The 18899-nt window shown below is 50.4% G+C and overlaps 1 protein-coding gene across 3 annotated transcripts; it reads right to left on the reverse strand.

The window, feature by feature from the left end:
• Positions 1–10768: 10768 nt before the first annotated feature.
• Gjb3 (gap junction protein beta 3) lies at positions 10769–16313 on the reverse strand. Of its 3 annotated transcripts, none has more exons than XM_028861629.2 (2): positions 15968–16313; positions 10769–12329 (listed from the first exon to the last, which is right to left on the reverse strand). In XM_028861629.2, the coding sequence occupies exon 2, from the start codon at positions 12293–12295 to the stop codon at positions 11477–11479; it is 819 nt and encodes a 272-aa protein (XP_028717462.1). In that variant the 5' UTR covers positions 12296–12329; positions 15968–16313; the 3' UTR covers positions 10769–11476. The 3 variants fall into 3 exon arrangements, with proteins under 3 accessions (XP_028717462.1, XP_037058837.1, XP_037058838.1); XM_037202942.1 differs by lacking the exon at positions 15968–16313 and adding an exon at positions 15457–15745; XM_037202943.1 differs by lacking the exon at positions 15968–16313 and adding an exon at positions 14620–15400.
• Between the last annotated feature and the right edge of the window lie 2586 nt (positions 16314–18899).

Below are 18899 nucleotides of genomic sequence, written 5' to 3' on the forward strand. Positions count from 1 at the left end.
TGCGGCCTTAGGGCAGGAAACGCCAGCGGGAGGGCTCTGGGGAGCAGGGGGAGGGGACTGGGCGGGACAGACTCCCAGGACACGCCCAGATCGAGCTGCTTGTGTTGCTGTGTTGCGGGAGATGGAAACCTTCTGGTTTATTCCCGCTGATCTTCCAGACTGAACTCTCCCAGGGTTCAGTCCCCGTCCTTTGTAGGGAGCGGGCTTTTAGCGAGAGCTGGCAGATCTGACACCTGGTCCCGAGCCTGTGAGGAGTGGGTGGGGTAAGAGAGAGGCTCAGTGTGCCGGGCTTATTAGACATTGGACTCACACTGGAGAGGGGTGAAACTTCCCCCTTCCTAGAATCCGGTGGATCTAGGGGTCTCTACTTTGCCTGTTCTGGGCGGGCTATACCATCAGAAGTCACCTAGGAACTCCCTAGAGTCCTTAAAGACTGGGGGTGGGGGAGAGGGGTGGATCCCAGTCCTTTAGCTGGATCCCAGCTGATGTCTCTAAAAGGGAGAGAGAAGCCTTTCAAAGGAATTTGGAGGCAAGCAGAGCTCTGTCATTCACTCAGGCTTCACTGTGAATGAAGAGCATGGGATTAAGGAGGACTCACCTTGCAGATGGGAAAACCAGAATAAACTAGCCAGGCCTGGCTTCCTGCCCTACTTCTTCCTAGGTGCAGAAATGGAGCAGGTAAGCCGTTGGGTAGCAGTAAAAGTATAAATGTGGGGTCCTCTGTGGTAGAACCAGGACATCACAGGGTGTGGTTAGGGGCTGAGTAACCCAGACAGTGCAGAACAGCACCAGCGGCCCATCCTGGAGCTACCAGGTCTGGCTGGTGCTGGGGTTAACGCTCAGAAAAGGTTTGGAGACCCAGGCATGACCCTTGTCAGAGTAGAGAGAGTCAGACATCTCTTGCCTCCTCTGCCCTTAGGCATATCTCCATCTTCCCCATACAGAATAAGGTTAGAAATATGCCTGCTTTGGAAGGCTGATGGGAAATTCAGCCAAAGCACTTGGTGTGCCATTGGTCCAGAAGGTCTGAGTCAATACCTGAAACCACTGTGCTGTAAGCCCTGAATTTGGAATGCTAAGATAGGCAGAGCAAGAGTTCCAGGCCAACCTGGGATAGTGGGAACCTGTCTAACAAATAAACAAACAACCAACAAAGGAAATACCCAGGCATAGTGGCACAGGCCTGTAATCCTAGCTACTTGGGAGGTTGAGGCAGAGAGATTAAAATTTCAGTGCTATGGTGCTAGGGATGTAGCCCAATTGGTAGAGTGCTTGCCCAGTACTTACAAAGCATTGGTTCTAGCCCTAGCATATGGATCAGGTGTGGTGGCACATGCCTGTAACCTCTCAGGAGGTGGAGGCTGGAGGGTCAGAAGTTCAAGGTCATCCCCTTCTCTGCAGTGAATCTGAAGCCAGTTTGGGATACATGAGGAGAGAGAGAGAGAGAGAGAGAGAGAGAGAGAGAGAGAGAGAGAGAGAGAGAGAGAGATGGTTAGTTAGTTAGTTCAAGGCCAGTTTGAGCAACTTAGAAAGACATTTGTCTCAAAAGTTGAAAGGAAGAAATCTGATGGGCGTAGTTCAGTAGGAGAGCACTTGCCTGGCTTGTAAAGAGCCCAAGGTTTCAGTCTCTATTATTATGAGTATGACCAACCTGCCAAACAAACAAAAACATCACAAAACCTGGCAGAAAGGATCTATGTTGTCCGGGAGAGGGCGGGAAAGCCAGGGGAGGTCAGAGCGGAGGACTGGCGGGGGTCTAGGGCAGCTAGGGGCAAGGAAGGTGGCAGGTGGGTATGCAGCCCGGGGCTGGTGGAAGTCCCAGTCCAAACAGGATTGTACCCTTGCACTCTCAGGGCCTCCTGGGAGGGGGCAGCCAGTGGGTGAGGCTCTGACGCAGACCAGCGTGATAGCTGTCTGAGGACCAGACTGTGCTGCCTTTCCCTTCCAGACCTCTCAGGGCCAGGGTAGGCCGGGCTGAACCCGGCCTCCTGGGATTCCAAAGGGGACAACTGTGGCCACTTAGTCCTGACCCTGGAGGGCATGGGAACAGGGCCTGGCCAGCTCCTACCACGCCCCCAAGACAGCCCAAGACAGCCTCTGCTGCAGCGGCTGCTCAGTAGAGATGCCTTTGGGGTTGGGCCTGGCGCTTTGGAAGGCTGTGCTCCCATCCTGTTCCCTGGGAAGGGGGCAGGGAGCTACTTGAGGACCGTGGGGGTGATGCCAAGGCTGCTCTTACCCACCTCCAACCCCTCCCTTGTGACCTCCAAGATCAGGTGTCACGGAGGAAGAAGAAGTAGAGACCAACCAATACAATGTCCATAAGTCAGTCACTCTGAGGGAAAATGTGCTTAGATCCCCAGTCTTCTCCCTCCTCCCCTGTTCAGGCTGCCACCGACTCAGTGACCTGCGAGGTCACCTCAGTGGTCTTCCTAGCCTCCAGGCCCTTGCGCCACTCAGTGGCCACATTTTCATAGGACTTTGGCTATAAAGTCGCCCTGTTTCAAACCCTGCTATGGCCCTTCCTGCCTTCAGGGCAGGGTCTGCACTTTTCACGTCCCAGGCCTTGGCCTGTGTCCTTAGCACTCTGTCAATCTGTCACTGGCCCCATGCAGTTGTTCTAACTATGGGGTCTCTGTGTGCTCTTGCCTTTGTTCATGGCACTGTACCTTCCTGGAGCACCCTCACATGTAGATCCCTCTAGTCTCTCAGGTCATTGCTGAGATGTCCTCTTCCCCAGAAGTCCTCTTGCTGGCCTCCACTGGGTCAGGTGTGCCTCTGCCCTGCAATTCATTGTTTAAATCTCTTTAGTTGTAGTTAATACATGTAATAATACATATGTATATAAATATTTATTTATAACATGCATGATTTAACATATACATACACTATATAGTGTATGTATGTATATGTTATACATGGCATAGACTAGTATTCTAGCATTCATGAGGAAGATTGACAGTCATAGGCTAGCCTATACTGCACAAGATCTTGTCTCAATCAAAACACAGCTCTTATTCCAAAGGGAATAAGAGAAGGTTTATTTATTCTGGAGCCAAATATGAGTGGCCAAGGCCTGGGAACTCGCACTTAAGTTACCCCAAATATCGTGTTCTAACATGGTAACAATTTCATGAGGTTTTTATAGTAACAGAGCAAAGTGTTTTAAGAATACATCGGTGGAAACATCAGGGGGCTGGGTCTTGGCCAAGCAGAGAATTCCATACTACAGGCCCCAGATGCAATCAGAATGCTCTTAGCCTTTGCGTTGGTAGAAGCTAGGAGTCTGTATATTCCAACCATATTACCTAATTGTCACAAGGACGTTAGGGCAATAGATGGCTTTTAGGGGTGATAAAGATAAGATAATTTCACTTGAGACCTCTAACATTTCAGCTCCCCACAATCACAATTCTAATCAGTCAGCCTGGTAGGACATCTTTAACACAGATGCAGTATGTGTGTGTAAGAGGACCTTTTACATACACACACACACACACACACACACACACACACTTCTGTCACCATAAAACCTGCATCTCAGCTGAGTTAGCTTCAACACGTATCAAGTATATTCACGTTGCTATGCAACAGCTCTCCAGAACTTTTCATCTTGCCACGTGGAAGTGGTACTCATTGAATCCCCTTTTCTTTGCTTCCCCTGCCCCATTACACTGGAGTTTCTTAAGGGCCGGCAACCAGCACAAAGCAGGGCGGCAGGCCTGTAGACGACTTCACCAATTCGACGTGTGCTTACCGAGTACCTTGTGGTTCTATAACACTGTCCAGACACTGTGAGCAAGCAGAGGACACAGAGCTTCCTAGCTTCCTGAACTTTACATTCTAGCTGTGGGAAGACAGAGAAGACAATGAAATAAAAGATGAGTTAGTGATTCATGCTGAGGGGCAAATACAGTAGGGGACTCAGAGCACAGAGCATCTGGTTTTAAGTTCCCATAGAAGAGAAATTTGCACCAAACAGCTGCCATTCAGGCTGAGCCTTGAAGAAGGTCAGTCCATGGTTGCCTAGGCATTCCAGATGGAGAGAACTTGGGTATTAAATCCCCGAGGCAGGGTTGTGTCTGATGTTTCCTCCCTGCAGTGCGGAGAGGAGATCTGTATGCTGGGACAGGTAATAAAGAGGCACTCAGGAAGGTGAAAGGTAAATTGTGGGGTGGGGCAGATACTCAGGCCTGTCCCAGACGACTTTGACAGTTTGAGGCAGAGGAATGCTGTGGTCTCACTTTGGCTCTGCAGCCTGTCCCCACCCCGGGCTGTGCTGGGAATAAACCGTGGGGTGACACATGCAGACACATGCAGGCTGCCCCCTTCCCAACAGTCTCCTGTGGCCATGCTGCCCTCAAACTCCATATGTAGCTGAGGATGACCTGACCTCAGCTCTTCTACCTCTTCCTACTCAGTGCTAGGATTGTGAGGTTGCACCATTACACTCAGTTTTGTGGGGGGCTGGAGACTGAGCCCAGGGTTTCATGCATGCTAAGCAAGCTCTTGACCAACTGAACTACACCCCCAACTCATCCCACACCTTTTGTTTTTGTTTGTATTTTTGAGAGTCTCACAGCATGGACGAGACTGTCCTCAAACTGATGATCCTCCTGCCTCAGCCTCTCAGACGCTGGGCTTTTCCCGTATCTCTTTTTATAAGGACACTAATCCCGCTTGACAGGGCTCTACCCTCATAATCCAAACATCTCCCAAAGGCCCACTGTCTAATACCATCACACTGGAGACAGGAGTTCAATATATGAATTTGGGGGCCGGGGAGGATAACACAAGTTCTGTCCATATACAACACTGGGGTTTGTTCTAGAATGAATGAAGACCTCTTGCTCATCTGGGGCTGTAGGGCGTGGTGACCATGTGCAGTAGACTCAGACTTGGAGACGACTTGAAATTTCCTATTAAGTGCAGGAATGAGGGAGGCCTGCTGTAACTCCCCTTGCGTCTGCGAAGGGTAGGTAGGGAGAGGCGCACTCCAAGGGGATATGGGTGCCACCTGGTGGCAATAGTGATTGTCACTGGGGACTTGTGAACAGCAGCTAGATACAAGCTCCGGGTGGATCAGTGTGCAGACTGCCTCAGAACATCTCTGTCAAAGGCTCGATGCACAGGCCTGGGCAAAAATTCAGAAGGCATTTTATATATTTCATATCTGGAAACACCATGATTGATTAGCCAGTACCAAAAGTCATGCCACTATAAAAATCACTTTGCCTTTGCTGCGTATCACAGGTCAGGCTATTATGAACGTTGCTTTGTCTCTGCTGCTTATTATGATAACTCCGATCGCTTTGCCTTTGGTGATTCAGTGCTACCACCTGGCCCCTGCTATTTTGGGTGCCAATTAAACCCACTGTATTTAATTCATCCAACGGAGCAGCAGGGTCTCCAACCCAAAGGTCTGGCACAGGAGAAGGGCAACAGCAAAGCTCTTCAAATGGGCTGGCACACTCTCACCATTGTGCATCTCACAGGGTTAGTGAAGGGCATGGCTTCTGGGCGCACAGTGCACCCACTCTAGTCTTGCTGTTTCCCTGAGCCTTACAATCCCTTCACCAGCACTAAGCCAAGGGATATCAGGCACCTCCAACTTCTTTTCCCTAGGCCGTCCTTTGACAAAAGCTTTGTCCAACCATTCAAACAATTTTTGACACTTCTTAAAAACTGTGCAAGCTTCCATATTAAATTTAGAATCTCCACATAGAGGGTCCGTATCAATAAACTCAGCCTGATCCAGTTTTACGCTCCCTTTGCCATTATCATAATCCTTAAATCCATTCCCACACATGTTCTCCAGACTTCTGCTTGAATGAGTTGGCAAACTCATTAAGCTCTTTAGCAGTGTAGTGCACCTCCTCATGGACTACACTTTCCACCTCCTTTCTAGGAGCTTGCTTTAGTCTGGTTATAGGTGTAGAGGTAACTATTGGTGAGCCCCGAGGGACGGCAGTATTATCTTGCCTGGTATCTCCTTTAGGAAAAGTCACTGCTAGTTTAGCAGACAATGAAAGATTATTTTCCTCAGTCCAAGGCAGAAAAGGCAATATTTCAGTGGGTGGGGGTAGGCGTGGGGTATATCTTCTGTTGAGGGTGGAGAGACTCCTTCCTCAGGTGAGATAAACCCTTGAGAATCTGAGGGTTTACAGTTCTCAGCTTCAATGGGGGCCTTCCCACACATCTCTACTCCAAGTTACAGGATCCCATTTTTTACCAATCAGTGCTCCCACTTTAACACCCTCAGAGGCTGGGGCTTGAATTTTCTTTGTAATTCAGCCAGTATCTGAAAGAAAGCATTGGTTTGTCTAAAACTTGAGCTTGGTGGCTGCTGGAGAGAAGATCCTCTTCCGGGGCATACATAGAAAACTTTAGACATTTATCCACATCTGGAGTCGGTCAGTTTTGTCCCTAAATTTATTGTTTTTCATTGTGTTTTGAGATGCTAGAAATTGGTTAATTTTATCATGGAACCCCTTCTTTTCCTTTGTCAATTTATCCAGGGAGGGCAGGAGTTTAGTAACCAGCATCATCATTTTCACCTTCCTTATAAAGATACTCTTTCTTTCATTGTGTCACAACAGATAGTCTTGTTCAAAAGTCTTTATATGACAGAGACAGTAGTCACCAATCTGTTGCTTCTCACAGTTGGTAAATCAGGCTAATCAGATGCATTTGTCTCCTTAGGTTTGTAAAACAGTTCACAGTGTGGGCTTTCAATACTCTCCGTGCTTCCAGGAGAGGCTTCAGTAACTGTTAACTGTAGGTATTGGCAAATTGCAAAGTTATTCCATATAACTTTTTAAAAGATCATCCTTATAATTCTGTTGCTCTAGAACCACTTCTGGTACCAAAATCTGGATTAGTCAGGTTTCTCTAGAGGAACAGAACTTAGAGAATGAGTCTACCTATATGCAGAAAGGGGTTTATTAGAATGGCTTACCCAATCCAACAGTGGCCATCTACCAACGGAAGGTCTTATGATCCAGTAGTTGTTTGGTCCGCAAGGCTGGAGATCTCAGCTGGTCTTTAGCACACATCAGAATCCTGAAGAAGTTGGCTCTATACCAAAAAAGGAATGGACTTGCCAGCAAGAGCCAGGGAAGCAGGCGAAAGATGTCCCTCCTTCTGTGGGCTTGGCTTCCATCTGGGAGAAATGTGACCAGGGCCAAGAGCTCAGTCCCCTCCTGGAAGAGTTGATGTTTTCTGGTTGCTGTGAGTTCTGGGCCACCCTTTGTTAGACATCTGTCACCTACCTAGGAAGGTTCTGGAGGGGCCTAGGAGGAAGCTCAGTTGGTAGGTGCTTGTCGCGTGTCTTAGTCACTGTTATACTGCTGTGACAAAACACCATGACCAAGGCAATCTATGAAAGGAAAGCTTGCTTACAATTTGGTGGGTTAGTCCGTTATCATCATGGCGGCAGACAGGCATGGAATAAGCTGGAGAAGTAGCCGAGGACTCACATCCGATCTGAAAGTTGCAGATGGAGAGAGAGGGAGACTGGACCTGGCTTTTGAAACCTCAAAGCACACCCCCAGTGATACGCTTCCTCTAACAAGGCCACACCTCCTAATCCTTCCAAAACAGTCCACCAAATAGGGACCAAGCATTCACATATATGAGCCTATCATTCTCATTCAAACCACCACATCTCACAGGCACAAAGATCTCGGTTTGATCCTCAGCATTTCATAAAACTAGGTGTGATGATGCCCACCTGTATCCCCAGCACTCAGGAGAGGCAGCAAGAGGATCAGAAGTTCAAAGTCATCCTCAGCAACATGGCAAGTTCAAGACTAGCCTGGGGGACATGAAACTTTTTTTAAAATTTGTTTTTATGAATTTTTCATACAATATATTTTGATCATATTCTTTTCCCTCCCCCAACATCTCCTAGATCCTTCCCATCTCTCTACCCACCCAAAGTCATGTTCTTTCTCCCTCCAAAAAAGAAAAAAAAACCCAAAAAACAATAAAAGAAAACCAAAACAAACAAACTTAAAGCATTAAGACAAAAATTCCAAAACAAAACAAAAAGCACACAAAACCACGGAGTTCCTTTTGTATTGGCCAACTACTCCTGGACATGGGGCCTTCCCTGGAATGTGCAGATATACCCAGTGATGCTCCATTGGTGAAAACTGATTTTCCCTGACTCAGCAGGTATGTCTTTATCAAATCCTCCCATCAAGGCTTAGGGATCTGTGCAGAAATGGAGGGAAAGTGGTGGATGACTCCAAAGGAAACGGTGTCCTCCAGACACAACAGGACTGATGTACATATGAACTCACAGGGACCGTGACAGCGAGCACAGAGCTTGCACAGGTTCAAACCCACAAAATCCGGAAGGGGAGTGGCCATTCCTGGCCAAGAAGCTATTTGAAACTCTTGTTTTTTGTTTTTGTTTTAAAGGAAGTGGGGCATGGTCAGTGGTTAAGAGTACTTGCTGCTCTTGCAGGGGACCTGAGTGCTCACAGCCACCGTAACTCTAGCTCCAGGGGATCTGATCCCCTCTTCCGGACTCCATGGACACCTGCACTCATAAACAAACATACCTCACCCAGACATATACACACATGATCAAAATTTTTTTTAAAAATTAAAAACAAAAGAGGACAATCCTGAAATCTGTAGCAGCAAACAGGTAGAGATCACTCCTCCCTGGGACCTTTGTAACTAAGTGCCCAGCCCAGGCAGAGAGCTACCCAGATAGAGCCCAATCACCAGAGACTCTGCAGGCACAGTCACACCTAGGCATTTCCTGGGCCCAACGGCTCTGCGCTAATGTTTTACCTACACGCCTCCTTTGATCTCTGGAGCAGTCCTCTTAGAATGAACTGTTCTGAGTGCTGAGTTGAGTCCTTCTGCCCTTCAGAGCTACTCTCCACCCTACCCCACCCCGCTCTGCGTCCTGGGAGACTCACCTGCACCCACAGACTCAGCCGGCCCTCGCGCTCCACCGTCCGGTTGGGTTGGGTCAGTGAGAGCCACGGGCAGGTTAACAGGAGGTGGGAGAGTGGGGCGGTGGGGGTGGGGATTATTGGCTCCTGTGTTGGAATGCATCCTCTAGCACATGCTCATTAGCACATCGGTACTAACCCCCCCCCCCCACACACACACATCCGAGGTGACTGCACCATTTCCTAGGTACCGTAGAATTTTTTTTTTTTTCAAGTGGCTTTTCAAACGCCCACAAAGCAACCTGAGGAGGAAAAGGTTTATATTGTCTCACTTCGAGGTTGCAATCTGTTATGGCAAGAAGATATGGCAGCAGGGACATGAGGACTCTCAGTCACTTCAGCCAGGAAGCTCAGGGCTGGTTGCTCAGTCCACACTCTCCTTCTTATTCAGTCCAGGACCTCGGTCTCTGAGGTGCTGCCCACTGTTAACCTAATCTAGACAGTCCCTCACAGATAACGGCCAACGCTGGTCTCCTGGCTGATTCTATGCCCTGCCCGGTTTACAATTACCATCACAGGCACTGTGGTATCCCGTGATTTTCCTCAGTCACACTCATGATCTTGAAAACTATCTCTGTAGGAAACACCCCCCACCCCTGATCCTCCACCCCTCAGGACCACCTCACTGTGACACCAAGGTTGGCTTTGAACTCATCGTCCTTCAGTCTCGACCTCCCAAGTGCTGAGCTTACAGACATGAACTACCATAGTGACTTAATTTGCATGTGTCATGCTTTTTCTGTTGGGACCTTAACTGACACAGGTCCTATTGGACTGATGATAAGCAGAGGTTCTTAAGTTTAATCCAAGTGTAGAGTGGTGAAGGTGTAAAATAATGTAAATATTGTAAAATAACGAGGCAGTGATTTAATTCGGGGGGGGGGGCGGGGGCGGGGGTTCAGAGAATAATCAGCCTAGCTGGAGCCCGTTAAACCGGGCTGACTCACCCATTCCTTAACGGCCACAGAGAGCAAAGGTGAACCACAGCCTGTCTGTTTGCGAGGCGCCCTGACCTCTCTTTGCCTTCGCTGGCTGTCAGCCCACTGGCTCCTGACTTTCTGGCTCTTGGCATTGATTTTAACCGTCACTAAATGTTCCTGAGGGTTAGTCTATGCTTGCACAAGGCTCTACTTCATATTCTAGTCTGGCTTGGGACGTTGGATTCTCTTCCTCGGCAGGTCATGGTTGCACTTGGAGTGGAGCTGTGAGCAGAGCTGTAGCAGAGAGCCTGTGCTTCTGTCTCCCCGGGACTGGCACCTTGGGCGTAGGTCCACTTAGGTTGTCCCAGCATCTTTCTTAGGGCTGGTGTGAGGGAGTTGGGGGCGGGGGAATGGACAGAGTTGAATGAATTGCTGGGCGAGGCTGGGATGTGAGCAGTCTAAAGTGGCTATGTACTTACTCTACTATGAGTGTACATGCGTGAGAGTATGAGTAGCAGGGATTTTGTGAACACAGGGTGGGGATGTGGACTGAGTGACGGAGTGTAAATTTATCTGTAATGAGAGTGACTGATTGTGTGTGCTCAGATCAGTCTAACTTAGGAAGGCTGGAGGCGCCCTCTGGTGGCCACAACTAGAATCCCAACATGTGTTTCTAGTTGGTCCGTCCTCCCCGCCCCCAGGTTGCCTGCCACCAGCTGCCACCAGCAACTGCACCCTTTCCCACCCTCAGCTTCAGCCTAGGTCACACTCCCCAACCTAGCTTCATCCCCAAGCCCCAGGGCTCTTTCCTATTCCCGGGGCTGCCTCCCAGGGAGCTGTGGGTGGAAGTTGGGAGAATGGAGGAAAAGAACCAAATTGTATAAAACACAACTTTATTGCCTTAAAGGAAACTGACTTGGATGTATTCCCATTCCATGCATGCCCCCAAGGTCCTGGCCACAGGGTGCAGTGGGCTGAGCACCCTGCTGGAGAAAGGAGAGTACTGCTGCCTGAAGGCGGAGGCTGGGGAAGGGGATCCAGAGGACCCCCGAGTGTCCCAAACAGCAGTTGACATGACAAGACTTGCTACCACTTTCCACATTTGCTCTTTGGCCTCCAGCCAGAACATTCCACCTAGGAACCGAGCAGCTTCTTGTGGGGGAGTAAAGACTCCCTCTGGCTGGCTGTCCCCAGTCCAGGGCCAGCCCCTCTCCTCTGTGACCCGCAGTTCTTTTTGCTGTTGCTGTCTCTTCTGGAGAGTCTCGCCCCTCCTCCTCTGTGCTTTTCTAAGAAGATGCCTGGCCTGGCAGTCCCCTGGGGTAGGTAGAAGCCCTGCTTACCAGCTCAGCTACGTAGACCCTTGCATGCATGTAGTGGATTTGCTAATCTAAATGTCTCTCTGAAGCTGGGTTTGCCATGTTACCTATACCAGGTAGCCAGCACAAAGCCCAGCGCCCACAAATATCTGCTTCAAATGGAATTGGTTAGCTTAGTGAATTCAAAATGGGGGGTACCAAGTACCTCCCCCAGGACCCCTCCCACCTGCAGCGCCTCCCTGCTTCACTCCGTCTCCAGGCGCGCGGTTCAAATGGGGGTCAGGCTGGGCGCTGACGCCTTCGGCTTGGCGTCGACTGGGACTGTGTCTGGTTCCAGATCCCCACTCTCCAGAAGCTTGTGGTGACAGCGGCAGGTGGAGGCTCGGCTGGAAGACTTCGGGGAGCTGCTGCTCTTTGTAGACTTGACCTTGCTCACGCCTCGCATAACCCTGTGGAAGATGAGGTAGCAGATCTCACAGATGGTGAGCACGATGCAGACGGCAGAGGCGCCTACCATGAAGTAGGTAAAGACCTTCTTCTCCGTGGGCCGAGCGATGTAGCAATCCACGGTGTTGGGGCAGGGATCCACACCGGCACACTGTACCAGACGTGGCATGGTAAAGCCATGCCAGAGCCTGTGGAGGACATACAGGAAGACCAATTCAATGATGAGCTTGAAGATGAGGCTGAGCAGGTAGGTCCACCACAGGCCGCCGTGCTTCTTGCCGGGATGGCTGTACAGCTTGGCGCACTGCTCCCCGTGCTTCAGGCGATGCTTCCGTTCCCGCTCCTCGCGGTAGGCTACGTGCAGGATGACCAACATGGAGGGACACGTGACGAAGATGAGCTGCAGGGCCCAGAGGCGGATGTTGGAGATGGGGAAGAAGTTGTCATAGCACACGTTGGTACAGCCAGGCTGCCTGGTGTTACAATCAAAGTCTTTTTGCTCGTCACCCCACACACGCTCAGCCGCCACCACGTACACCAGCACCCGGAAGACGAAGACCACCGACAGCCAGATGCGCCCAAATGCTGTGGAGTATTGGTTCACTCCGCTCAATAGGTCCTGGAGCTTCTTCCAGTCCATGGTACCTGCTCACGGCTCCAGGGGCTGTGCCCACCTGAGGGAGCAACGGAGAAAACTGTTATGCTAATGGTTCATTTGATGATTATTAAATTAAAAATTATTATTTTTTAATTTATGGATATGTGTCATTGTTTATGTATGTGCACATGCCGGAGTCCAGAAGAAGGTGTGGGTTCCTCTGCAGCTGGCATTAAGAGCCATTGTAAGCCACCAGACTAGGTGGGTGCTGGGAACTAAACTCTGGTCCTTTGATAGATCTCTAAACTGCTCAGCCCTCAATCCAGCTCTGTCTTTTTAAAAAAACAAAACAAGCCGGGTACAGTGGCGCACGCCTTTAACCCCAGCACTCAGGAGGAAGAGACAGGTGGATCTCTGTGAGTTCGAGGCCAGCCTGGTCTACAGAGTGAGTTTCAGGACCGTCAGGACTATCATGAGCCGTTTTCTTAAAAAATTAAAAAAAAAAAAAGAAAGAAAGAAAAGAAAGGAAGAAAAACAAAATTTACTATGTATCTTAGGCTCAGCCATTTCTCTACCCCTCCATTTGTTTTTTTTTAAATATAAAACAAGTTTTACAATGTAGCCTAGACTGGCCTGGAACTAATGATTCTGCCTCCTGAGTGTGGGGTTAAAAGTGTGCACCTCCATGCCCACACTCACTGAGTTTTTCATTCTGGTGGACTTGGTCAGTCATCACGAGAATCCCAAGAGGTAAGGACTCTTCCCAAGCTGTAGATAGACACTGAGGTTCATGCGGAATATGGAACCCGCCCAAAGTCAGAGCTAGAGTGCATTGCAGACAGTGACCCTTTACCGTGACACACACACACACACACACAACACACACACACACACACACACGCACACACGCGCACACACACGCCATTTACTGAATATTCAGGACCTTATTTAACCCTTTGTAAGGGCACCCTGAAGTGGCTCCTGCTCTACTCCCAACTTATCGGTGGAGAAACCAATAATTAAAGGACAGTGACTGCAAAGCACAGAGTGCATGCTAAGTGTTGGATAAATGCTGGTGACTCATGGCTGCAGGGTGCAGCAGGCAGGCCAGGAATTTGCATGAAGAGGATGAAGAGGATTGGACTTAGGCCCACACTCTTCCATCCCTTCCTGGATGCCTGCCCTAGACCATTGGTTTTTTTGTTTTGTATTGTTTTTTTTTTTTTCCTTTCCTTTTCAGACAGCGTCTTAGATTCTGACTTTCAACTCTCTGTGTAGCCAAGGATGACTCTGAAATTCTAATCCTCCATCCTCTGCTTCCTAAGTGCTGGTTTTGCAGGAGTGTAACACCATGCCCAGTTTTATGTGGTCCTGAGGATCGAACCCCAGGCCTTGGGCATGCTAGGCAAGTACTGAGCGACACCCCGAGCCCCATGCCCCATTACTGAAAACTGTTCTCTCGCTGATGTCTCCAAAGCCTCCTGTGAACTTGGCACTGTGAACCTATTCTACAAAGAGGAGATGAAGCTGGAAGAGGAGAAGAGACCTGGGAACGTTTTTTTCTTTTTATTTAAATTTTATTTTAGGTGTACGAGTTTTGCTGGCATGTATTTCTATGCCCCATATGGGTGCCTGTATAGTGCTGGTAGAGGCAGGAATAAGGCATCAGCTCCCCTGAAACTGTAGTCATAGATAGCCGTGACCTGCCACATGGGTGCTGGGGATCAAACCCAGGTGCTTTGGAAGAGCAAGAGCAGCCAGTCACCTTCCCCTCTCCAAGACCTGCTAATGTTGCACAGTCAGGGGTGCTAAAGATCCGGTGGGAGATGCATAGGGGTTGGGGGCTGTTTCCTGAGAGAGCATGCGTTTCAGATGAGCTGGAGAGACAGCAGGGACTGGGGGATTCTAGCCACCCCGGGTTTGCTGTTGACCCTGGCTTTGTAGGGCCGATAGGTCAGGCCATCTCATCTTCCTCCCAGTTCTGGGTGACTCAGAGGGTGTTCACAGGTGGACCTGCTGAGTGTACCTGGGATTGGCATGTGGGTAGGGGTGTGAGCGGATTCACCTCTCCCTAAGCCCACGTGGACACGAGAGTGCTTCCGAGGCTGGACCACTGCCTTGGCCCAAGCTATCGTCATCCTCGCCCATATTCTTGCCACAAGTTCCCTCATTGGCCTTTGAGCAATTCTCTGGAGCCCATTAAATCACAATTGGTTACATTCCCTCCTTCTTAAAACTTCACTAGTTCTCAGGGTGCTTAACTCCCAACCCCGAGTCTTAACCCTGTCGCCGGCAACCCCAAACACACACACACACACACACACACACACACACACACACACACACACACTCACACACACACTCACCTTGCTCTCCGTTTGGGCCCTGCCTTGATTCCTCCTGCCTGCTGGAATGCTCTTCCTCTAGAGCCTTGAGTGGCTGGACCCTACTCATTACCTAGTTATCTCTGCTCCAACATCCCCTTAGGGTCTCTTCTCAAATTATTTCAGGTCTGAACCTGTTCCAGGCAGTCTGCTCCCATTCCCTTCAGAAGGGCTCAGTCTCAATTTGAAATTTAAGTCTTGCTCATTTTTTGTTTGTTTGTTTTTGTTCTCACTTATCATCTGTCTGTCCAATTAGCATGCCTGCTTGACTCTCCAGCTGCAGCAAGTTTGGTTTCGCTCTGCATACAGTAGGCACTCAATTCACGCTGAATGTGTAAACAGGCGAAAGCTGAGTTTGCAGAGAGGCGGTGGGAGGGTTGGGCAGGACTGCGGAGGAGCGAGATCCCCGTACTTCCTCAGCGTTGCTGCTTTCCACAGGGCTTGGCTGACTGGGAAGTCCTAGTTCACGAAGACCCTCTCGGGTTTAACTCCGGGCACTTTCTAAGTCCTGACCTCTAGGGAGGGCCACAGATTAGCACCTGAGTTCTGACCTGGCACTGCCACTGACTAGCTGGGGGACACTCGAGAGTTCTGTAAAGTCACTAACCCTGTTCCTTATCTCCTATCTTGGTTCGCTGCAAGAATCTGCGACTGTTCCCGCCCAGTCTGCTCTTCCCGGGAATGCTCTGGGAGAGGGAGGGGGAGAGAGGGGTTCCTTCCACCGGTACCCTCGAAGGCTGCAGCAGCCCCCTCTGGGGATGCCCATTCTTGGTGGAGGCTGCCTAGTCCCTCCTAAGACACACCCCGAGACAGACTCACCTGCAAAGAATTTCCCGCCTAGCCCGTGTGGCGGACTGGTGGAGCCGGTTCTGGATCCCCTGTTGCCCCCCAACTCCAGCTGCCAGAACAACCGTTTTTATCCAGGTGCAGGGCCGAACCTATCCATCTCTTGCTTTCTACCCCTCACTGTGGCTGGCCCCCAAGGTAGAGCTCCTCACTTGGGCCCCGGGACCTCTAGTTTCCTTCCATTCTAGGCAGCTTGGGAGCTTGTGGATCTGGGATGGGGGCACCACCGGGTCCAGAATACGTGTGTGTGTGTGTGTGTGTGTGTGTGTGTGTGTGTGTGTGTGTGTGTACACGCGCGCGCGTGTGAGTTGGGGGTGGGTGGGAAGCAGGCAGAGTTGGTTTAAGGCGCCTCTCCACGGCCTTCTGGCAGCACTCCACCCCCAGCCTGGCCGCGTGGGCAGGCTCCAGTCCAGCCCACCAGGGGATCACCATAGAGAGGGGCGCTCAGTGCCCGGGATTGTCGCCGCCCCTTCCCGGTACTTACCGTCAGCTCAGCGGCGCTGCCACCGTGGGGGTCTGGCCCCTCGTGCCCAAGACCTACAGCAGAGGAGGAACGAGGTCGGAGCCTAGCCTAGCTCTGTAGCCCCAGTGAGGCTTGTGGTGAGCACGGCCAGAGGCAGCGTGGAGGAAGGGCGGTCGGGGGAGGAGCCTGGAGTTGCCTCAGGGGTACGAGTTCTAATCCCGAAGCAGCTGCAGATCCCAGAGCCTCGGCTTGCTCCTGCGTGGGATGGGGGCATTGATGGCCACTGACAGGGCTGTTGCAAAGGCTGCAATGACATTAGGGCATGAAAACACTTTGCAAACTGTTAAGTGCCGTGACAGGACGGATGGCAATAAATGATTCCTAGTCCACGCCTAGTTACCACGGATACCCTGGCCTGTGGCCCGCCCATCTGGATTACTGCCTCCTGCAAGGTCTCAACCCTGCGTTGGGACATTGCGGGCGGAGATGGGGGTGGGGGGAGAGAAGCTTTCCTGCTCTGCTTTTTCCTTGATGACAATCTGCAGGGACGCAGACGTATCTTTGTGACAGTCCTGCGGGGCTCACACTCTGTGCTGGCAGCTGGAAGGGACGCAACCCGGAAAAGAACTCTTAGGGGCAAGGGTGGTGCTTGGAGCAATTTCAGAAGATCCAGTCTGCCCAAGGGTGTGTGGAGCAAGGTGGGAGGCAGAGCTTGGGAAGGGTGGAGGCCTGTGGTTGAGGAGCTCCTGAACTGGGCTCTAGGGACCAGGAATGTTGAGTCTCATTTGCGTGCCAGGATGGGGATCCTGAAAGTCCCTAGCGTCCCAGGAACGGAAACCCAGTGTTTCCCTAGGGATCCCCAGATCTTAGTCACAACCCTGCCCGAGGCTTCACTGTCTAGACAGAGATGACTGTTGCCCGACCCTGGTGACTATTCACCCCACTTGCCGGGCCTGCATCCATTGGTGCCGAGTTCTCATCTACAAAAGGCACCCATTGTTAGGAGGACCCGTTACTGTGTCCTATTACCCAGAGGCATTCCTGTGCCCCTGAGCTGTGCGCTTGGGACCAGGCTGCTTCCTCTATGTGCTTCTTACCATTTTTACAGCATACAAATGAAATATTTCTCATCATTTCTGCCCTTAAAGGAGAAAATGGAGTGATGTGCTCAGGGCCACACGGAAGTCACAGGGCCAGCTCCAGAGACCTCAGTGAAGTCGGCTTTGGATGAGGTGATAATGTGCTTGCTTTGGACATGGCAGCTTATCAGCACCGTGGCTGGGTGGTGCTGGGGCTTTCTAGATGACTCTGCTAATGTTCTGAGTGACGGTGGGGGACCCTGCCCCTGTCACCTGCTGCTTATCACTTATTACTCCCCTGCACTTCAGAGCAGAACTCCCGCCCGCCCCCATTTCCTCACCCCCTGCTCACTCTTCAACCCATCTGGACATTTCTGTCCCTGCTGTGTCACTAGAAAAGACTTGTCAAGGTCACGCTGACCTTCACCAGGCTAAATCCCACAGCCATAAATCCCTGACCCTCTGAAGCAACTGTCACCGTGGGGTCACACCTTCCTTCTCAGAGCACCTTCCACCCCCAGCTTCCTTGACGCCCTCCCCGGTTCCTGGTCCCTGGGATGCCCTCCATCAGGGCTCTACTGTGGGTGCTCTGGGCCAGGCCCAGCATCTCCCATCCCAGGTGAGCTCACCCCGTCCTAGGGCCCCACCACCCATTCACTGAAGCGCTCACATGTTCCTGGCTGGCTCTAGCAAACACCAGGTTGTGCAACCAGGGCTTCCCACGTGTCCCCTTGACTAATAGGTTCTAGTTCTGCTTCAAGAACAATCTGTGCTCGGTCAACTACAGAGAAGCCTTCCTGTAACCCATGGAGGGGGTGTTCTGTGTGCTACTGTGTCCGTCTCTGTTTTAAAGAGATAAACCGTGTTTGTACAATCATATGCTCCAAGCCGCACGCTTCCAGCCCTTCCTTTCAGGGTTAGGCCTGTGTGGCTCTGTCGACAGAGCACTTACCAGCCCCTCCTCCTGTCCCCTCCCTCCCCTCCTGCTTCTTCCCTTCCCCTCCCCATCTATCCCTCCCCTCTACCACTCCTTCCATTGCAACAAATCTCTTGAACAATTATTTCGTGTGTGTGTGTGTGTGTGTGTGTGTGTGTGTGTGTGTGTGTGTGTGAGAATGCACGTGCGCATTCGCATATGAGTATGGGAAAGCACATGCCGGCTCCCGAGTCTGGGTCAGAGGACAATCCTGAGTGTGAGTCCTCATCTTCCACCTTGTCTGGGACAGGGTCGGGGTCTCTCGTTCACTGTTTTATACACTAGGCTGGCAGTGAGCTTCCAGGGAGTCCTGTCTCCACACTCATCTCACTGTAGGAGTGCTGGGATTACAGAGACAAGCTCCTGTGTCTGACTGTGTGTGTGGGTCTAGAGGATCTGAACTAGGGTCCTCATGCCTTCCATACTGAGCATGTCCACAGTCCTAACTCATTTAAAATGGTGTCTATAAGCTGTATTTCCAGAAGTGGAGCTTTTGGGTTAAAGTGATGTGCTGTTTAATGTTTTTCATTTTTTATTTTTTTAGAAGCATAAATATTTATTTGTAGCAAAGGAGTTTGTGTACAGTGTTAAAAACCTACAACTTGTTAAATTCACATTTGCACTTCACCTTTTTAAACAAACATTTATAATCATTATTTTATACAGATATAGATATATAAATACAACATCGAGTTCAACTGTTTAATGTTTTGATAGATATTGCCAAATCCTCTCCATGGATGCATTGGTCACATTACCATGACACATCAGGGTTTCTTTTCCACAGTCCTTGCCATGAGAAAGCATTACCCAATTTTATGATTGCTGCTATGTCTACTTTGTGTTCTCTTGAGAGATCCTAGTCTTTGAAAGTGTCTGAAGAGCCATTTTGTTGTTT

Source organism: Peromyscus leucopus, chromosome 2 (assembly GCF_004664715.2).
Source record: "Peromyscus leucopus breed LL Stock chromosome 2, UCI_PerLeu_2.1, whole genome shotgun sequence".
In the NCBI taxonomy this organism is placed as follows: domain Eukaryota; kingdom Metazoa; phylum Chordata; class Mammalia; order Rodentia; family Cricetidae; genus Peromyscus; species Peromyscus leucopus.

Excerpts from the sequence above, each read along its gene's own strand:
- Gjb3 (XM_028861629.2), bottom strand. The coding sequence starts at position 12,295 with ATGGACTGGAAGAAGCTCCAGGACCTATTGAGCGGAGTGAACCAATAC.